This window comes from Elaeis guineensis, chromosome 3 (assembly GCF_000442705.2).
Source record: "Elaeis guineensis isolate ETL-2024a chromosome 3, EG11, whole genome shotgun sequence".
Lineage (NCBI taxonomy): Eukaryota > Viridiplantae > Streptophyta > Magnoliopsida > Arecales > Arecaceae > Elaeis > Elaeis guineensis.
In genome coordinates, this window is record NC_025995.2 from 113,396,405 (window position 1) to 113,416,795 (window position 20,391).

Below are 20,391 nucleotides of genomic sequence, written 5' to 3' on the forward strand. Positions count from 1 at the left end.
GTTATTTGATTGACCGGTTTGTTGCCAAAGATCAGGGGAACAGTTTTAGATGTCGCGCTATTAGGGCACATGTGCACCGCGTGCACTCTCATCAAGAATAATGATGTGCGTGGACAAGTAAGTTACCAACTAGAAATCCCAGAAAGAAACTAAAAAAATAAAAAGCAAATTAAGGTTCTCTCCGTACTCTCTCTCTCTCTCTCTCTCTCGCTAGCTGCATGCCTCCGAAGGAATAGTTACTCTTGCATACTCGATTTTTATTCATCATATAATAATGATATAATAATTAGAAGATGTCACACCTAGAATTCCACTGAGTACCCATGTGTATAAAGCTAGCAGGGGAATTGTATAACCCAACCACAGGACTCACTCACTCCCCGTTGCCCTCGCTTTCCTTTACTCCCCCAAACCCCCTTGGGCGTGGCTCTGGCTCTGACTCTGGCTCGTCCCTCCTTCTCTCCGCTTCCTCCTCCACCGGAGATCCCCGAAAGGATAAGGTTCTCCATTGCCCTCCCATAGATCTTTTCCGTGAAACTAGGAGGACTTCCATCCTTCTCTCATCTCAGCCTAATCCACTTGTGGATAAGTGGCAAAGACTTAATCCTTATAATTATCCGACCTAAGAACCAGGAGACTAAAAGGCCCAAAAATAAAAGCCAATAATTTCCGGATCTCGCCTCTCTCCCATCTGCACCCTCCCTATTAATACCCCAGTAAACACAACAACATCAACACAAGCCACCCATGGAGATATCATGGCTGCTGCCCACTGTGTCGACGTCCACTGCTATTACTAGTTAGGATCGATTGAGAAGTGTGCACACACGCTCCACTCCATTTAAGCCATCACCAAGTACGAAAAACCAATATTCCTTCATGGACTGCTGGAAGGAGGCAGAAGGCAAACGAGTCCATGACCCCTGGTTCTACCAATACTACCGGCACAGCACCGCCGGCGATGGTCACCGCATGACGACTAAGCCAGGTGCGACAGCCAAGGCTGACAGGCGCGTGTGGGTGCCGGGGCCGATCATCGTCGGGGCCGGGCCTTCGGGGCTGGTGGTCGCCGCCTGCCTGAAAGAGAAGGGAGTCCCCAGCCTGATCCTGGAGCGCGCCAACTGCATCGCCTCCCTGTGGCAGCTCAAGACCTACGACCGCCTCCGCCTCCACCTCCCCAAGCAGTTCTGCGAGCTGCCGCTGATGCCGTTCCCCAAATGGTTCCCGACGTACCCCACCAAGCAGCAGTTCATCGCCTACCTCCAGGACTACGCGAGGAGGTTCGACATCCGGCCAGCGTTCAATGAGACGGTGGTCAGCGCCGAGTACGATGCCGTGCTCGGGTTTTGGAGGGTGAGGACCGAGGCGGTCAACGGCAAGGAGGAGAGGACGGAGTACGTGTCCCAGTGGCTGGTGGTTGCCACCGGGGAGAATGCGGAAGCCGTCGTGCCGGAGTTCGACGGCATCCGGGAGTTTAAAGGGACCATCATGCACACAAGCACGTACAAAAGCGGCGACGTGTTTCGAGGGAAGAGGGTGCTAGTCGTCGGGTGCGGCAACTCGGGGATGGAGGTCTGCTTGGACCTCTGCAATCACAATGCCCATCCTTCCATCGTCGTCAGAGATGCGGTGAGCTCTTCTCCTCGCCATCACAAATAATATATATATATATATATATATATATATATATATATATATATATATATATATATATATGAAGTGCACTCTTTCTTCCCCTTTGTTTCATACATTATTTACACAAATGATTAGAAACGCCGGCCATTAAGGTTTCTGCATAAATTTGCAATCTCCTAGTAGAAATCAGATTGTTCTTCTTCTGGCTAATTAAATGAAATAAATTCTTTTATTTCAAATTTCGGTGTAGCTCTTTTTTTCTTTTTATTTATTTTGGGTATAGGTAACGAAGAACTGGATTTGCTTTCGTTCATGTTCAGCGTTATTGTTTTGATAATTATTAGTGTTATCATTGCAGCTAGCTGTTGTTGTTGTTATTTTTAGTGCTGGTGCCATGACCCGTCGTTAGCAACAAAATAAAACGCTAGGCTCACGTGTTGCATTTCCCCTTTGTATTTAAACTTAAAACTGTCGCAATATTTTAAAAATTAAGCGAGAAAGTAACGTTTTGGCATGCGAAGAAAGATAGATTCGCCATGGATTCTTGTAAAATGTCCACCATCTTCCATTTCCGGGCCACGAATTCCAGTCCTCCCCTTTCTTGGGACTCATTCCCACGCGGGGAGTCCTCCTATTCCTCCATCAAAAATCACTCCATATCTGTTCGCATATTTTTCTGAGCTCTTTGCTACCCCAGTCTTTCCATATATTTTATTTTATTTTTTTCCTTTCCGAAAGTTGATCCAAAAGCTGTACCCTATATCTTGAAATATATGCATAAATGCGCGGTCCCCATTGCCACAGGCAAAGGAGAAAAGCAACCTTTGTCATTTCAAATCTCAATTAGTAACCAGAACAAAGGTTCTCGTCTTCAAGTCATCATACTCCGGCTCCCTCCCCTTCTTTCGGGAATTATAAAGAATATACAGGAGATAAGTTGCAGCCCAAAGCTGTAGTGCCACTGGCAGTATGGGCAGGCGAGAGCTTAATATCTGGCTCCAGTTCATGCCCATCATGTCCTGATCAACAGCTCATTCTATCTCATCTCCATGGTCTTTTTTGATCTCTTTTCCGCCATTTTATTGTCACCAGGTGCATGTTCTTCCTCGGGAGATGCTCGGTAGCTCCACTTTCGGGCTGTCCATGTGGCTGCTCAAGTGGTTCCCCGTGCAAATGGTGGATCGCTTGCTGCTGCTGGTCGCCCGCCTTATGCTCGGCGACACAGCCCGGTTCGGCCTCGAGCGGCCTCAGATTGGACCCCTCGAGCTCAAGTCGCTCTCTGGCAAGACTCCAGTCCTCGACGTTGGAACTCTCGCCAAGATCAAATCTGGAGACATCAAGGTCCATAGCAATGCTCATGAGTTACTGGTCCCTCCAACTGCATCATTGCTTTCTACTCACAGTTGCCGGGACTTTTCTTTGTTGCTCCACAGGTCTGCTCTGCAATAAAGAGATTCACAGGACATGGAGTGGAATTTGTAGACGGGAGATCGTCGGAATTTGACGCTGTCATCTTTGCCACTGGCTACAAAAGCAATGTAGCATCTTGGCTAAAGGTATATGTCTTTTACTCTCATTTCAACGGCTGTGCTACTAATCCTGGTTTTATATGCATGTCTTCCCTTTCTTTGTCAAAGGAAGGATTTAGAATTAGCTTATAATGATTATGAAGGCCGCTGTTATGACAAAAATTATTGAAAAAATAGGAATTTGTAAAGCCGTCCAAGAATTTTGAGATCAAGATCCTGGTGGTTACTGTTATAACATTATACTGTGGTATTCATACACGTGCCGCAGTTGAAATTCACTGTTCCATTCATCAGTGTTTTCTATGGTCTTTCCTTTTGTCGAATTCAATATTAATTACTATGGTTTTGTCTCAGACATTACCCTAATTAGTAGGGTTGGAATTAATTGTGCCGATAATACTGCTATAAATTTCTATCATATCTTGCTGAGTTTGGTTTGGTTTGGCAGGAGAGGGAGTTCTTCTCGGAGAAAGATGGCCTACCGAGGAGGCCCTTTCCCAATGGATGGAAAGGGGAGCGTGGGCTGTATGCTGTGGGGTTCACAAAACGTGGAATTCTTGGGGCTTCAATGGACGCAATGAGGATTGCTCGTGACATCGAACAATGCTGGAGAGCAGAGGCCAAGCAACTCCTGGCTTTCCATTGTCCCTCAGAACAAAAATGACAACAAGAGACTCTTGATAGACTGGAGGAGGGAACACTGGCCATTTCCTTTCTCCCCATCAAATGACCTGGGACGCAAATGATGTTATCTCCGATAGTGAGATACACAAGCTAGGTACAGAATGAAAAGAGAGAGGGGGTTTTGGCTTTACTGGTAATTTGTATATCCTGTATATTGCCATTTTCTTAATTGAATTGACTGACGTGTAGAGAGAGAGACGTGGAACGGAGGTGCTTGTTTCTGGGGTTTGACACTATCAATCAAAGAGAGAGGATTTCAGTTTTGTTCGTTTCTCAAGTGTTATGTACTGTGGGATGAGGGTGAGGGGAAGAAAGGTTTGATCTCTATTTTGTTTTCTTATTCTCATTCCTTGTTTCTTCTTTTGACTACCATTTAACTTATTGAAGAGACAGTGACCATTCTATTGCGTCCCTTTCTACCCACAGAAAATTAAAAAAAAAAAAAAAAAGAAGGCCCTAGCTTTAAGAGAGAGAGAAGTGGACAATGCTAGCTCTCATGACTAATATGTCCATCCAGTAGAGTTCATGACATCCTTATCATCCCCAAATCATTCCCACGACTGTGTCCTCCGTTAAGGACCACCACTACTCCCTTCATGAGGCTGATAGAGGGATCTAATGCCCGCCTTTCATTGAATTCAAAAGATAAGATCATAGCTGTAATGGTCCCTTTCAAAACTCATGGTTATCTATATATGTAAACACTTGCACCTGTCGTCGACTATGCTTGTTCGGATATTGGATAGGTTTTTGTCCCAGAAGCCCTCTTGATTCCTTCATCATAGCTCTTTCTTGGGTGGTGAGGAAGGAAAGGAGAAAAGCCCATGTCGACCTAGACCACAAGCGCATACCGATGTCAAACAATCTCCGAGGCAAAAAAGAGGAGAGGGATGAGGACCGTTACTCGGGAGTCGTTCTCAGAAGTTTGTGTGTTTGCGGTGGGTGTTATATTCACGGCCAAACCCTTCAAGATGAGGCCTGAAATATCTGGAATCTCTCATGCCAGATTCGAGACAGCAACAGTGCCTTATACTTATAGATGGGGGGGGAGAGATGTTTGAGAGTTTAGTCTTAGTTTGGCGTCTTTGTCATCATGTTTTTACTAATTATTTGGAAAGAGAAATAAAGAGGGAAAAAAAAGAGACGTATCTTGACCTGCTGCGTCCGCTTGGAATCAATGCCTTGCGAGTATCGGAAGCTGAATGATTGAGGAAAGGAGCGTGAAAGTTGCGAGTGGCGGTCCAACTATACCGATGTACCATTCATTCCTTGGTGTATGTGTATACCATTCCGGGGGCCATTTGGTTGGATTGTATCAGATAATCTAATAATTTTTTAAAAAATTTTATCTAAAAAATAATTAATAAAAAAAATAATTTTTATTATATTTGATTGATGAAAAAATTATTTCAAAAAATAAAATTAAAATTTTGTTGGAGATAATCCTATATGAAAATATGATGAAATTTATAAATATACTATTCAATATAAAATAATTTTTTAATACCAGAATAACATCATCATCTCTATCAATTTTAATATAATGGCTATAATCACATAATTCTTTGCATAATACCATCCCATCTTTATTTTTTTTGCAAAAGCTCTTTACTGAATTAATTTAAAAAAATATCAAAATAAATTTAATGATTACATATGCAGTTTTATTTGGGATTTTGTCAAGTATGGATTATCAGTTTACCACCACTTGAGAATTTATTGAAATTTATCAAATACCAACCGCTCACGGTATTTGTTTTACATTCTCTCTTCGAAAAATAAATATACGATTCATCAATTTTTTTATCATCTCTCTCTTTCATTTTTTATATCAAACATGATAATTTAACGTAGGATTCATTTTTCTATATCAGATTATCTCCAACGAAATAGATCCTAAATGTTAGGATGCTAGACTGATGTGGGATCACATTGTCAATTAGCCAGCATTCCATTTGGTACATGTCACACATTCTATACTTCGATCACAACTCTAAGAAACCGGGTCCCTCGTGGAGGCCACACATCCATATAACAAATTAATTTGTGCACATATCATTGGCAGGAATTAACAAATATATAAAAAAATTAAAAATATATTTAGTTGGAGAGAGTTAAACTCTGAAATGAAAATAAGAATGAATGTCTCCCATTCCACTTATTTGGTTGAAAAGAGTTTTATTTTTATTCTAATTTTAGGAGAAATAAGAATATTCTAATTATCCAAAATTCAACCTTTGTTCTCTCATGTTATTCAGATTTTATTTTGATTCTAATTTTTGATTCCAATCGTAAATCAAACCTGTCGAAAGACGTGGCTATTTGGATTTCTATTCTAATCCACCCCTACTTCGGTCATGTACCAAATGTATCCTGATTATGAAGAGGAATCCATCTACGTTCCTTGCGTTGTATGCAAATATTTCCTTCTTCACCGTAGTACTCGCGGGTCCTCATCACATGGAGAGAAGATCTGAACCTAGCTACTTGTTTGCTCCAGAATAGCACAAGTACCCATTACTAGCGAGATATCTCTATGAACAAGAAGGCAAAACTAGCATACGTAATAGCCACGTAAGAGGCACTACCCTAACATATACCCATGCAATAACTCGTGGTGCACGCTTGTGAGCGTGACTGGAGCAAGCAAAAAGTTTAGCCCAATCCCTTCCATCTTTTTTAGATAATGAGAAGCTTGCATTGTTTATTCAGCTTGTGTGTTTGGAAAAGAATTTTTCCAAGGTATTCTCCACCATGATCCCAAGTTTCGGGATACTTCGGCTAGATAAAATAATTTAAATTTTTAAAAAAAAATCTGAAAATATTATCAGAATTTCAAAAAAATTTCAAACAATAAAAAATAATAAAATTAAAAATATAAACAATGTAAAATATTTATGAATTTATTTTCTTAAAAAGAAATATAATGGTAGAAAAAATCACATCTAGCAATAATACATGATATCTTTACCCGTGCACCAAAAAATTTGAAATAAGTTAAGTATCATTTGTGAATAAATTGTATAATTTGTACATAATCCAAGAAATTGAGTAGTTCTAGATTGATTTGATTTTGGAGAAAATTTCAGGGAATCATTCTGTTATCAGAAAACTAAGAATAATTTAAGAACGTTTCAATAATTTGAAGAATGTTGTAGCTCTCCAATCCACGTCACTTTTACCGCTTATCCTCTAGCCCATCACTCTCCGTAAACATATAAGACTAGTTTAAGTTGGAATCAAGATACACGTTGCGGAACCATTCCAATCAATAGTTTCTCGAAACCAAGGCCTATAATCATCAATCATTCGTGGCATACTTGCTTGTCCTGACGAGAGAACGAGAGAGGGGGCAGTCTCTCTCAGTTATGAGCTAACAGAACAGTACAAAGCATAGGAAGGGGGGGGGGAGAGAGAGAGAGCGCTCTCTTAAAGTTGGGCATCCATCCCTCCCCAAGATTGAGGAATCTCTCAAAAGATTCCAGATCTTTCCCAATGATGAAGCCCCGCCGCCCGTTGATTTGCACTCAATTTGTCATGGATCTCACGCCTGCCCTTTTTCTCCTCCTCTCCATTATAGCAATCCGTTACTAGTGATAGTTAGGTTTGCTAAAGAAAACAAGCAAGCTTTCTGGGTCTCAAAAGCATTTCTAAAATTATATTCTTTATTATTGCTCTTGCTCATGATTATTGCTACCATGTCTCTTGTATGTTTGCATTTAGCATGCTAGCAATAGATAGTCTTTTTTTTTAATACTTTTGATGATAACTTTTTATTGTTTTTCATTCTTTGGGCAGGTGTTTTGAATTTTTTTGTCGAACATTAAATCTTATAGCATCCATTTAGTCTCTAGATTATTAAGATGTAAATTTAATTACACGAATTTAGGCTAAAAGAAGGGTTAGGTAGGAGTGGATATGGGACATGGGAGGTCGCACTTGATTTACATTGGCCCAGCAAGGTAACGGTTTCCTCCTACCTAACCCTCGATGGCGTCAGAGCCCCACGCAACACCCAGATAATCATACCCACACCCCTTTTGCTGAACCAGTTGGGTCCGTTCAGGTGTCCTACGGATGTGATCACATTAAACCTGTCCCACTGGAGAAAATGTAGCAGGTTTCCAACTCATTATGACCTGGTCCACTAGTCGGTTGTAGAATCTAATATGATTTGAAGCTATGCCGGCCAGAGACAAGCCTGGACTCCAGGCCAATTGGTTGCAGCATCTCGGTCAAGCATCTTAAATAATTATAAATTAAATAAAAAATATTAAAATAAAATATTTTTTATAAAAATTAATAAAAAATATTTAATTAAATTTAAACTTAAAAATAGTTAAATAAAAAATTCTTTCTATTTGAAACATAACTTAAGAGCAACTACTTAAATGGATTGAAATGATCAAATTACTTTTGTAGTTATAAAGCAACACTACACTATTATAAAGTAATATTATACTATTATAAAGCAATACTGCATTGTTGTAAAGTAATACTATAATAAATGAATACTACACTACGCTAATGTAATACTATGTTATTGTAAAAGAATACTACATTAGTATAATACAGTAAAGTGACATTGTATTATTATAAAAGAATACTACACTAATATAATGCAATAAAACAATACTGCATTATTATAAAGAAATACTATACTAATATAATGTAATACTACGTTATTGTAAAGGAATATTGCACTATGATAATGTAATACTACGGTATTTTAAAAGATATAAAGATAATTTTAATTAAAATGAATAATTATTTTTAACTTATATTTGAAATGAATGAATATTTTTATATAAAACTTATTTAGAGAGCTACTTTTAAATTAAAAATAAAGCTAGAGATTTATTTCTAGTTCTTTATTTTTTAGTACTGATATTGTTGGCTAAATCTTATATAAACTGATTGCAAGCTCTCACGAGATAGGCAAGTAGATACATATCCAACCTGTATGCAAACTTATGTTCCAGTCACATACATGAAATGAAGATATAACCTTATTATTTCTAAACTCAGTGCTTGCCCCACTTGAAGAGAGACCTAACTTGATGTAGCCTGCTAATTAAGTGAAGGAGGCTTTAAGTCCAGTTCTAAAGTGAGATCAGAATGTATTTGGGTTGCATGAGAAATTTTTTGTACGTCATCTATGATGTAGAAAATTCGACATAGAGTGCACCGCTTTTTCTGATTGGACCATGTAGCCACCGCTTCTTGACGCACATTTAATATTTGCAGATTGATATTTTCATTTAAAATTTTTTTATGACAAAAATATCCTTCATAACTTCTTGATATCTTACATGACTTCCTATCATATGACTTCTTATGAATATATATGGCTTCCGTCATATGATTTCGTGTGACTATATATGACTTTCTATAAATATATATAACTTCCTGTGAATTTATATAACTTTCTGTGACTTCATGTAAATATATATGACTTCTTATGAACATATATATCTTCACATGAAGTCATATATGTTCACAGGAAGTCATATATATATTCACAAGAAGTCATAGAAAGTCATAGAAAGTCATATATATTCATAAAAAATTATATGTATTCACGGAAAGTCACTCACAGAAAGACATACAAAGTATTAGAAAGTCATAAAGAACTTTTTACGAAGGGATGTCATAATTTTGGAAGGAAATATTTTTATTATACAAAATTTTTAAACGAAAATATCAATCTGTAGGTATTAAATATGCGTCGAAAAATGATGGCTACGCCGTCTAATCGAAGAAAGTAGTGCACTATACGTTGGATTTTCCACACCATAGGTGGTGCACAAAAAATTACTGCTAGGTTACATTGGACTCAAAGCCGCCGATCTGGCCCACTTGGGCCTTAGCACTTTTCTTTTTTTTTTTTCTTCCTTAATAATAATTCTTTCATCACAGCCTCGGAGGAAATGTGCCATCAGGTTCCAACCTCATTCAAAAAACTTTTCCTGTACCGTTGGCATGCCATGTGGCACAACGTACGAGAGTTGGCCCACGTAGCACTACACTTGTTTCTGTACCTTTTCAACCGCCATATGATTATTTTGTTCGGTAATCGAGTGAAATGAATCGCGTCATGCACAGCCATGTCTCAAAACAATAAAAAGCGTAGTGTATATCTGAAGGCCTCCAATCTGATACAGTTATTGGCCATTGGGCCCCATCAGATCCCTTCTAAGTCTTCTTCTGGTCGAGTCGGTAGTACACACTGTAAGAGACCTGCACTAATAATGGGGTTCATGTATTCATATCCATTACTTGGCCTTCAGATCCCAAGCACTGCACTCCAAGGCACCAATGATGAGTCGGTATTACCTAGCCTTCCAACACCAACAGTCGCTCCAGTGGCTCCCAGGTTCCACCTGGCCGTAGTCTTGGAGGACAGCATGCTTGTCTCTGCCCACATGACTAGACCCCAGTTGTGATGGCTTCACTTGCAGTATTGCTCACCCCCCCTCCCCATCTCTGCCACTGCCACTCCCAGCCTGTAACCCATAGGCATCAATAATAGGCAATGGAATCTGTGGACATGGAACTCCATTGGCCATCCGGTATGTCAAAGATCGTTCAACAAAAGGTGGTGATCCCCCCGTGCCATGTGGGCTTGTTAATTGCACTGAGAGCGCACACATGGGGGCGGTGCCGATGCCGGCCCTCGCTGGAATCTCGAAAAGGGTTGGATCTATCGGGTGGTCGAGGACGAATCCTAGTGCTTGGATTGGCTAATCCTGGCTTGGGAGACCCGGAACTTTTTAGAGGAGGATGCAAACTTCTCCGCTAGGGGGATGTCATCACTTCCAACTCTCCGGAATCTCAGGGCTCGTTGAAAAAGTTTCAGTGGTGGTGATGCCACTGAAGTGCCACTCCCTCCGCTTTCGGGCTCCATGGATCCATAATGGTGAATTGCTGCCAGGACTGGAAGGAACCCATACGGGTTGCGAGGCCCCACGAGGGCTCACGAATCACGCAACAAGTGAACAGGGATACGGTGGCTGCTTTGCTCTTGGATGCTTGTCCCTTGCAAGTCAACCTGGCTGGTAGGTGGGCAGGGCAGCTTCCGTAGTTTGGGACCAGGGAAGTATCGATGGGCTTATAGCCCATGGTCAATGTTCGGCTGTTGCGACTTGGATGGGCTTTTCCCGTGGGCGCATCCATGTTTGTTCCAATGCTCATAGTTGTTTTACCAGCACTTTTTTTAAAAAAAAAAATTATGACGGGGGATTGAATGAGTCTTATTATGAGCCTAGATGCAAAATTGTCAGGCTTAACTGTCAAATAGGATATTGGAAATTGAGCTTTTCTATCCCGTTTTTAAATGTTCTCTTGGCATATCAAAAGCTAGCCGAAGTTCGACTGGCCCAGATTGGAACGGGCTTAGGTTTTGAAGGTCCAGCGGTCCAAGCTAGGTTTGCGAGTCCACCGCTATGAGACAAGCTGTTGGCACGTAGACGTTGAAACTTCTCAGGCAAGAGACGACAAACAATTATTTGTAGCCTAAACAACTTTTGCAGCCTGGAGCAGGGCTGCTGGTAACGCAGCCAGTGGGAACTCCATGCTTCGTTAACGATTCCTAGGGACCGTAATATGACTTTGTCATAGGTTAGCAAAAGCCGGCCAGTGTTTAGGGCTTTTGATGCGAGCTTGATCATATTTTGGCTGCCAATGTGGCTTGTTCTGGTGCATGTTCGGAGCCTTTATGACCTGTTTTTGTTTCACGCTCAAAAGAAAGGTAAAACCACGACCTCCTGCTCCTATAGGCAGCATCGACTGGAATCCATGGTGGTTGCACAAGTGAAGGATGAAGATTGGGACAGGTTACTAGGTGGCAACCAGATGTTTATACTGCGCGTTACCACTGTGGTAGTTACTAAAAGTCTAGAATGGGTTGCGTGTGGTTCACGCACGTCCTGTAATGTTAAGGCCCAGAAACCTGGATAAAAAATAATAATATCTAGCCCGTGGGCCAGCCCATGTACATGCCCGTGCTAACGAACCACTGTTGCCGAGAGCTAGGCCAGAGGGGTTTCCCTGTTCCTAGGTCTCTGCTTTACGCTACCGGGATAAGCTTTGGCGAGCTAGGCTAGAGTCTGAGCAAGCGATCTTTTGGAGGTCAACAACGGTCGACTTTAAAAATAAAATTAGGGGCCGAGAAAGAACTCAATAAATAATGGTATTCGAGGTCAGACTTAGGACAGATTCCGCTGGCAAGAACAATGCTCAAACCCAATAAAATAACCTGGTTTGGTATCAGGTTTGATTTTACTTATGGATGGATTCACATTCTGTTGGATTCTGGTCATTGAGTAGCTCCAGCGCATATTTCAAATTTGTCACTAAATTGTCATTGCATTAGCCCCTTATCTTTCGCCATCCAAAAACTTCGAATTGTGAAGATTAAGTGATTTCCACCGGAGAAATGAAGGATGACTACGGAATCTACACACGTTTCACAATCTTGCTTCATAAATTTGATGTCTTTTATTTATATTCAATAAAAGAACAATCTATAACAAATTGAGCTGCGAATTGCAAACATTGTCAAGTCCAAACGTTTAGTATTGTGTGTCACTCAAGCATTTCTCATATCATAAAGAATAAGCTCTGCGCTAGCAATCATCAGTTCCTCGACTGGAGTTCATCTAAAGAACCCAGCGATATGGTTATGGGGAGTCAAATGAGGACCTTTGTCGTATGCCAAGCCGGCTAAGAACACATGTATGTATTAATTCCTTAAAGAAAGCAGCTGCCTCGTCAATTTCGAGGATTTGCTGACATGACATGGTACTTGTCTTTCACTGGTGCGCTCCTCGAAAAATCAGTCCATTTGGCAGTTGGAAGCAGTCAATTAAGGAGATAATTTCATGGCATCCAGTGGAAGACTTTCGAGGAAGCTTCTGGGAAGCTAACAGATCTTCGAGGAAACTTCTATAAATCCACTGTTTCACCAGTCTGCTGGTTATTTGGTGGCCTGGCTAGTCTTGCATCTCCTATTATGGGTCGCTTTGTGTTCATTCTTTCGCTCCTTGTGGTTAGCTAGCAATTAATACATCATCCACTACCATATCATCTGGTAGATACCGCTATGAAACGGAAGCTAACAGAAGTTACTCTGAATTTGTTGCAGCTTGTTGCGGCATCAGTTGGCAATGCAACTTTACCTGCTGAGCTTTACTGGCAGAAAGTTCTGCCCAATACTCTGATGCCAAAGATCATCATGGCACAACTACATCCAGGTCTCTCATCTCACAAACTGTTGCTACTACTGCTATCATAATTATTATTACTATTCATCAACTTCATTAAAGGCATATAAGATCGGGCAGAAAATTTCACCAACTTAAGTAAATAGGTCGCAGAATTTGATAGGTGATACAACTAGAGTTGCACAGCCATAAAGAATTATCACATATCTTAATTATAAGAATTTTCTAGATTTAGGATTGTAGAGAGACATGAGCGCAATTGTACAACAAAAAAATCTAACCTACACACAAAGAAAGAGGGGGAAAAAAAAAAAAACATAATGAGAAATTTGCTGCCTAATATAAATGAGCAGAAGAAATTTACATGTTAGCTATCTATATATATGCCATTTATTTTAGCTACAGAGCGCTGGGAATTTCGACCATTGTAGGGATGAAGCATATATTTGGTACCCAATAACATATGCTAACCTTGATCAAAGAAGCTAAGTGTGTGAAAAACTTGCATGTTTGCCAATACACATAGATAAAGGAAGAGAGGAAGTAGTTGGCTCCTTGGTACTTCCTGTGAGAAGTCAATGATTTTCTTTTCAAATAAAAATCCCCGACAACAGTCATTATATATGATGTCCACATAAAAAACAAGAAAACGCATGCTTTGGAAGTATTTTCTTTATTCAATTCACGTATTTTAGTAAACTAAATGGCTAATCTTGATCTACTAAATTAAAACACATTCAAAATCTTTCTCAAACTATTTCAAATTATGTTTCTTCTTTATTTTAAAAAGATATAGTCATAGAAGTTCAAGATTGAAAATGTGGATTTTCATTTTAAAATGTAATTATTGATTTTACATTGGAAATAGCAGAGAACCCATATATAACTTCTGAAAGGACTTTAGTTTTAGCTTTTTATATGCATATAAGTATGTACATATGTATTTGACCATCCATGATGCTTGGCTGATTCTTTCCGGTTATTGAACTGCTACTCGTATACATAATTGTGTGCTATTCCCAATTTGACTTCATAGATGCAAAGGGAGGCAACGTGACGATCATCAATCCTTATCGCCCATTATACTACTCCGTTTCCACGGAGCTTCAGTTCCCCAGCGACCCAGCCCTCTTCTTCCTGGAGAAGGACCTGCATCCTGGAGCCGGGATGAATCCCGGCCTAAGCTTCACCAGGACCCTTTCTGGCGCCGCGTTCATTCCCCGCGCCCAAGCTGATGCCATACCCTTCTCCTCCGACAAGTTCCCCGAGATCCTCCACCGCCTGAACGTTCTTCCAAACTCCGAATTAGCCAAGGAAGTAAAGAAGACGCTCGGCGATTGCGAGGAGGCCGCCATCGAGGGAGAGCACAAGTTCTGCGCCACCTCACTGGAATCAATGCTCGACTTCGTCACCTCCAAGCTTGAGACGCGTGACATCCAGGTCTTGGCAACCACGGTGCGCGGCAACAAAGAGACTGCACCGAAGCAAAGGTACACAGCTGCACCCTCGGGTGTGCGAAAGGCTCCGGGCGCCAAGTTGGTCGCGTGCCACCCCGAGGCCTACCCACACAGTGTATATTATTGCCACTTGACCCGGGCTACCAAAGCCTATGTGGTCACACTGGTAGGGGAGGAAGGGACGCTGGTGGAGGCTGTGGCAATATGCCACCATGACACATCCAGCTGGAGGTCCGTGTTCTTCAAGGTGCTGCGCGTGAAACGTGGAACACCCATCTGCCATTTCCTGCCACAAGACCACCTAGTCTGGAGTCCCGTTCACTAGGGTGCGTTGCACGACTGGTTGAAGCCCTCGTCGTCGTATTAATTAGCAGTGTTTGCTCTACTGCATGGGATATTTATCCACTGTCATCAGAGTGAAGCATGCTTGATGAGTGTTATGCTATCCTCATAGTATTAATTCATAAGGAAAATAATTGCGTGGACGTGTAATTGTTGTCGATCATTCGGAACCAAAGTTATGATAAACACACCATCTTTTCTATTCTGAAAAATCAAGTCTTAATGGTCCTCTAATTGAAGTTCATATGCAAGGAACAAAAATCATATTGGGCAGGCAACCCAGCAAGAAATATGGGACGGGCTTCTTATTTTGCCGCGTTTCTTGTGCCTATTTTTAAAGTAGAAGCACAAAAGTTTGGGGTTTTTACTAACGAAGTCATTAATCCCATGACTAAAAATAAAAAAACAAGACATTCAATTTCTTTCTCATTTCTATAAATTTTTTTTGTCAATATATACTATATAGCTAGATAATATATATTAAGCAAACTAATTATTAAGTAAGTCAATATACTCTTTAGATAAATCAATATAAAGTTCTCAAAATATTAAATTTATAATATATAGTATATGACCAGATGATATATACTTAGTAAATTAGTCACTCAGCAATCCAATATATATCTTCAAACAAATTGATATAATCTTTGAGACATCATATTGATTAATACATATTATATATTTGGATGATACATACTGATTGACTTCTTGATATATATTGCAAGCTTCTTTGATACACACCCAATAGTGATCCAATATACATTTCTATTTTAAAATTATATTCTAAAAACTATATATTAATTTCTTAGAGATGTATATTGAATCATTGCTGAGTTTATATCAAAAAAAATTATAGTATTTATTAAAAAGTCAATAAATATATATCATCTAACTATATATATTTATAAATATGATGTTCTAGAAACTGCATATTATTTTGCTTGGAGCCATGTATTAGATTGCTAGACAAAAAATATACTAAATATGTATCATATTATTGTTTAATGTATAATAGTGAACTTTATATTTTAAAAACTGTATATTGATTTATTTAGTAATAAATATTGGCTTACTTAATAGTTAGTTTATTTAATATCTATCATTTAATCATATAGTATGTACTGATAAAATTATATTTTAAAAATAAAAAAATATTATATATATATATTTTAAATTATATAATTAACAATTTTATTAATAAGAGAAGTCTCTAGTTTTTGAGTTTCTGCTTTAACGTGGATACAAGAGGAAATGAGGCAAAAATGGAAAGCTCACCTCCTATCCTTCTCTAGTGTTCACCTGATATGTTTTTTTCTTTCCTGCACGTCCTTGTTGTACGTGCCCCAGATCATGCTTGCGATTGGTGTGCATTGATGTGATAGCACTCTGCATCAGACAAGGGTCGTGCCTTTCGCACAGAAGAAAGATTCACCATCCTTTATGCAGGTCCACCGTTGGACTGCATAAATGCCGCTTCAACACCCATGCGGCTAGATGAACGAAAGAATTCGAAAGATTTTGAGCTTTGTGCAAGACGCAATCTATTGGTCGACATCATGGGAAAAAAAACAATTTTTTCTTTTACACGAGCAATGCAACCCAAACCCCACTGCATCCGGTCTACAGCGAGCCCACGCTGTCGCAGCAAAGTTGCGCCCAACGGTTACACCAGTGACACATGTCTCTCAATAAAGAGAGTCTTACGTACAGACGAGACCAGAGGAGCCTCGTAGTCGAAGGGAGTCATTGTTGCGAGTAAAAATTTATAACCCAGCACGTGGGATATTGCCCACTTTGATATACGAATCTCATAATTTTATTATTAAAAAAATTTTGCATATGAAAAAAATGACCTCTTATTATATAAGGCAAAAAATTTTTTGATTCATAATTAATATAAAATTAATAATATCTTTTATTCTATATCATAATAATTAATTATTTTTAATATTTTATTGTAAAAATAAATAAATGCATTGATTTTATGATTATATAAATTTTATTATAATGATAAAATTGTTCATGTATTTTTTTTCCAATACGTCTCAAAAGAGAATGCAGAAAAATTATAATAGGGAAAATTCATTCTCTTTATTATGCAAAATAATTTTTTTTCATAAAACAAATTTAATGTCCAATTTTTTTTTTAATTGGATCTTAAAATGTGATTCTTTGATTATTAATATTAGTAGCGGAGCGTAAGAGGGACCAAGGGGGCCACTGTCCCTCCCAAAAAATTTTAAAATACTTATTACCTATATATTTATATATATGATGGTCCTCTCAATATTTTAGTCATACACACATTACGAATCCACTAGTTTGAAAAAAAAATCATATAGTTAATTTATATATTAATTTTTTATTTAAAATAATAAATTTTTTAAATAAAAAATAGTTATTTATTTATTCTTTAATTCTTTATTTATTCTTCAATTTTTAATATGAAAGAAATTATTGAGATTTTTACACAATCAAAATTATTTTTCAAATGATATAAAATAATATTTTTTATTTATTTTTATTTATAACGTTCCTAGCGATGCCACATGATCTATCGCTTTCTCCTTAGGTGCACTTCCAAAGGTAGCTAATAAGAGCCTCCACCAATGATACTGACCAAACAAAAAGCTAAATTTCAGTCGGAAAGAAATGGCTTCGAAGAGATGGTGTCATATGCATTGGTTACAGCAAGAGAGGACCCATGAACCTATGAGAAGACTGAGACAAACCAATAAGAAGATAGGTGGATCCAGAGCATGTCAAAAGAGCTGTAGTCTTTGAGGAAAATCTAAAGCAGCGGTTGGTGCAACTGTCTAGCAGAAAGAAGCCTACAAGACATAAGTGGGTATCCAAATGTAAGGAAGGACCTTTAGCCCAAGAGGAGGCGGATATCTCAGAGGCCTCCAAAAGAGCTCCAAGGGTGAAGGGTTTAGCATTAGCAACGGGATTTGCACAAGGTACCATCGGGTTTTTTTTTTTTTTTTTTTCCATTTGGCATCTTTTTTGTAAACCATTTGACACCTTTGAAGCTTATGCTTGAGACCTTGGCCAGCCATGATGCTTAATGGGCTAATTCCTTCGAGTTATTGAACTACCACTCGTATGCATACATAATTGTGCGTTATTGCCAATTTGACTTTATAGACGCAAAGGGAGGCAACGTGACGGTCATCAAAGAATATATCCCAGTATATTATGCCGATGCCACGGAGCTTGGGTTCCAGATGAGCGACGTAAACATCTTCTTCCTGGAGAAGGACCTGCATCCTGGAGCTAAGATGAGTCCTGGCCTAAGCTTCAGCAGGACCCTCTCTGGCGCTGCGTTCATTCCCCGCGCCCAAGCTGATGCCATACCCTTCGCCTCGGACAAGCTCCCCGAGATCCTCCACCGCCTGAACGTTCTTCCCGACTCCGAATTAGCCAAGGAAGTAAAGAAGACGCTCAGGGTCTACGAGCTGGCCGCCTTTATGGGAGAGCACAAGTACTGCGCCACCTCGCTGGAGTCCATGGTCGACTTCGTTAAAACCGAGCTTGAGACCGACGACGTCCGGGCCATGGCGACCACGGTGCATGGCAACAAGAAGCAGGCTGCACAAAATGAAGAATTCACAGTTGCGCCATCGGGGGTGCGGAGAGCTCCGGGCACCAAGGTGGTGGCGTGCCACCTGCAGGCCTACCCGCACACCGTGTATTACTGCCACTTGACTATGGGCACCAAGGCGTTCCTCGTCACGCTGATCGGGAGAGACGGGACCACGGTGGAGGCGGTGGCGGGGTGCCACTACGATCCGTCCAGCTGGAAGCCGCTCTTCTTCAAGGCGGTCGGAGTGAAGCGTGGAACTCCCGTCTGCCACTTCCTTCCACAAGATCACCTTATCTGGACTCCAGCCCCTTAGGGAGCAGTCTTTGCATGCCCACTGCTAGGCTGCGTCACCGTAACAAGGCTTTTCCTAAATAAATTCTGCGGCACGTGTGAGTATTATATTAATATTATCCTCATATAGTAGGAAGCTATCGTCCACCGGTCTGTCTAAGCTGCTGAAAAGACAAGGGAACTGCCTTTAGTGTATTGTTGATTATTTTTAATATTTGAGAAAATGCATGCGTCGATTTTCATGGTTATTTTTAAATTTTATGATAAGGGTAAAATTCCTCATGCACCTTTTTTTTTTTGTGGTTTTTTTTTTTTTTTTTTTTTTTTTTGGGAGGGTGGGGTGGGGTACCAGACTCTAACACGTGACTCTTTGATCGTTAGTATTTAATTTTAATCTTGCACAAACTTATACAAGATTTTATTTTCCTAACATTGATATTGTACATATTTGTATTAATTCTTATATATCGTTATATTGTCCTGGACATAATTATACTATCACTTCTGATACTTGCATATTATTTATGAAAATTTAACGGCCGCTCCCTCTTTTGACGTTGCTGTAACAAAAAGTTCCTGTTGGTAAAAAATATAACTCTCGATCTCTTTTTTTAATTTACTATAATAGTACATCCCCTTGATGTCATGTTATTTTAGAAAATACCTATCTTATCCTTTATCCTCATCTTTTTTCTTTCTTCATAATGCCAGTCTCGATTTCTTGCCGCAGCAGTCACCGAAGTTCGAGATAAGCCCTAGCTCCTCTTCCTCTCTTCATCCCCTTCCTTCCCTTGATGATGCGCACGACCGTCAACCATTCGATTCACCGAAAACAGATAAGCAAAAAACTCCCATTTTGCCTTTCTTATTTTGGCTTTCTCCGATGCCAGTCATCATCGCCGATGCCGATTTAACCTCTCAGGGCTGCGCCGTCACAGCCCCAGCGGCCGCCGGCTGTTGACCAACCGACCGGGATCGTCGAAGATTTCTCGTGAAAGCCCTTCACCGTGTCCGTCTTGATTTCTTACCACAGCAGTCACCAAAGCTCGAGGTAAGCTTCAGCTCTTCCTCTCTTCCTCCCCTTCCTTCTCTTACCGGTGCACACGGCTGCTGGCCATCCAATTCATTGAAAAATAGATAAGCAAAAAAACCCCGTTCTGCCCTTCTTTTGATTTCTTCCAACGCCGGTGGTCACTGTCGATACCAATTTGGCCTCTCCGGACTACGTCGTCACAGCCCCAACAGCGGCCGACAGCTATGCCATCTGATCTGAGAAACAAAAAGGGGGACCTCACGGTCCCATTCCACCAAAAAGAAACTGAGAGAAGAAGAAGAAAGAGAATAAGAGAAAAAAAAAAGAAAAGCAAAAAAAAAAAGAGATTTTCTCTCTCTTCTCTTTCTTCCTTCTTTAAGTTTGAAATCCCCACTTTTTATGTTTAGAAAATCTAATTTTCTCTCTCCATTTTCTCTCTCTATCCGTTTCTTTCTCCAAAAATGTCGTCTTTTGGATTATATCTCTTCTAAGATTTTTTTAGATTTTAAAAAGACCCTTTAGTATTGATAGATCCTGATGAACGGATCTTAATCGTTGACTGTCGGATGGTTTACCTGTTTCCACCAATGTAGAGGAGTTACAGTAATAG

General features: G+C 39.9%; 3 protein-coding genes across 3 annotated transcripts; all 3 read left to right on the top strand.

The window, feature by feature from the left end:
- Nucleotides 1-378: 378 nt before the first annotated feature.
- Nucleotides 379-4,227, top strand: LOC105040800 (indole-3-pyruvate monooxygenase YUCCA6). Its single transcript, XM_010917497.3, has 4 exons — nt 379-1,629; nt 2,728-2,976; nt 3,069-3,191; nt 3,613-4,227. Exons 1-4 carry the CDS (start codon nt 880-882, stop codon nt 3,826-3,828), a joined length of 1,338 nt encoding a protein of 445 aa, XP_010915799.1. The 5' UTR covers nt 379-879; the 3' UTR covers nt 3,829-4,227.
- Nucleotides 4,228-12,801: 8,574 nt separating this feature from the next.
- Nucleotides 12,802-15,082, top strand: LOC105041508 (BURP domain-containing protein 3). The gene is made up of 3 exons (XM_010918467.4): nt 12,802-12,897; nt 12,994-13,102; nt 14,109-15,082. Exons 1-3 carry the CDS (start codon nt 12,862-12,864, stop codon nt 14,852-14,854), a joined length of 891 nt encoding a protein of 296 aa, XP_010916769.1. The 5' UTR covers nt 12,802-12,861; the 3' UTR covers nt 14,855-15,082.
- Nucleotides 15,083-17,929: 2,847 nt separating this feature from the next.
- Nucleotides 17,930-18,982, top strand: LOC105041507 (BURP domain-containing protein 3-like). The gene has a single exon (XM_010918466.2). The coding sequence runs from the start codon at nt 18,099-18,101 to the stop codon at nt 18,768-18,770; it is 672 nt and encodes a 223-aa protein (XP_010916768.2). The 5' UTR covers nt 17,930-18,098; the 3' UTR covers nt 18,771-18,982.
- Nucleotides 18,983-20,391: the final 1,409 nt, after the last annotated feature.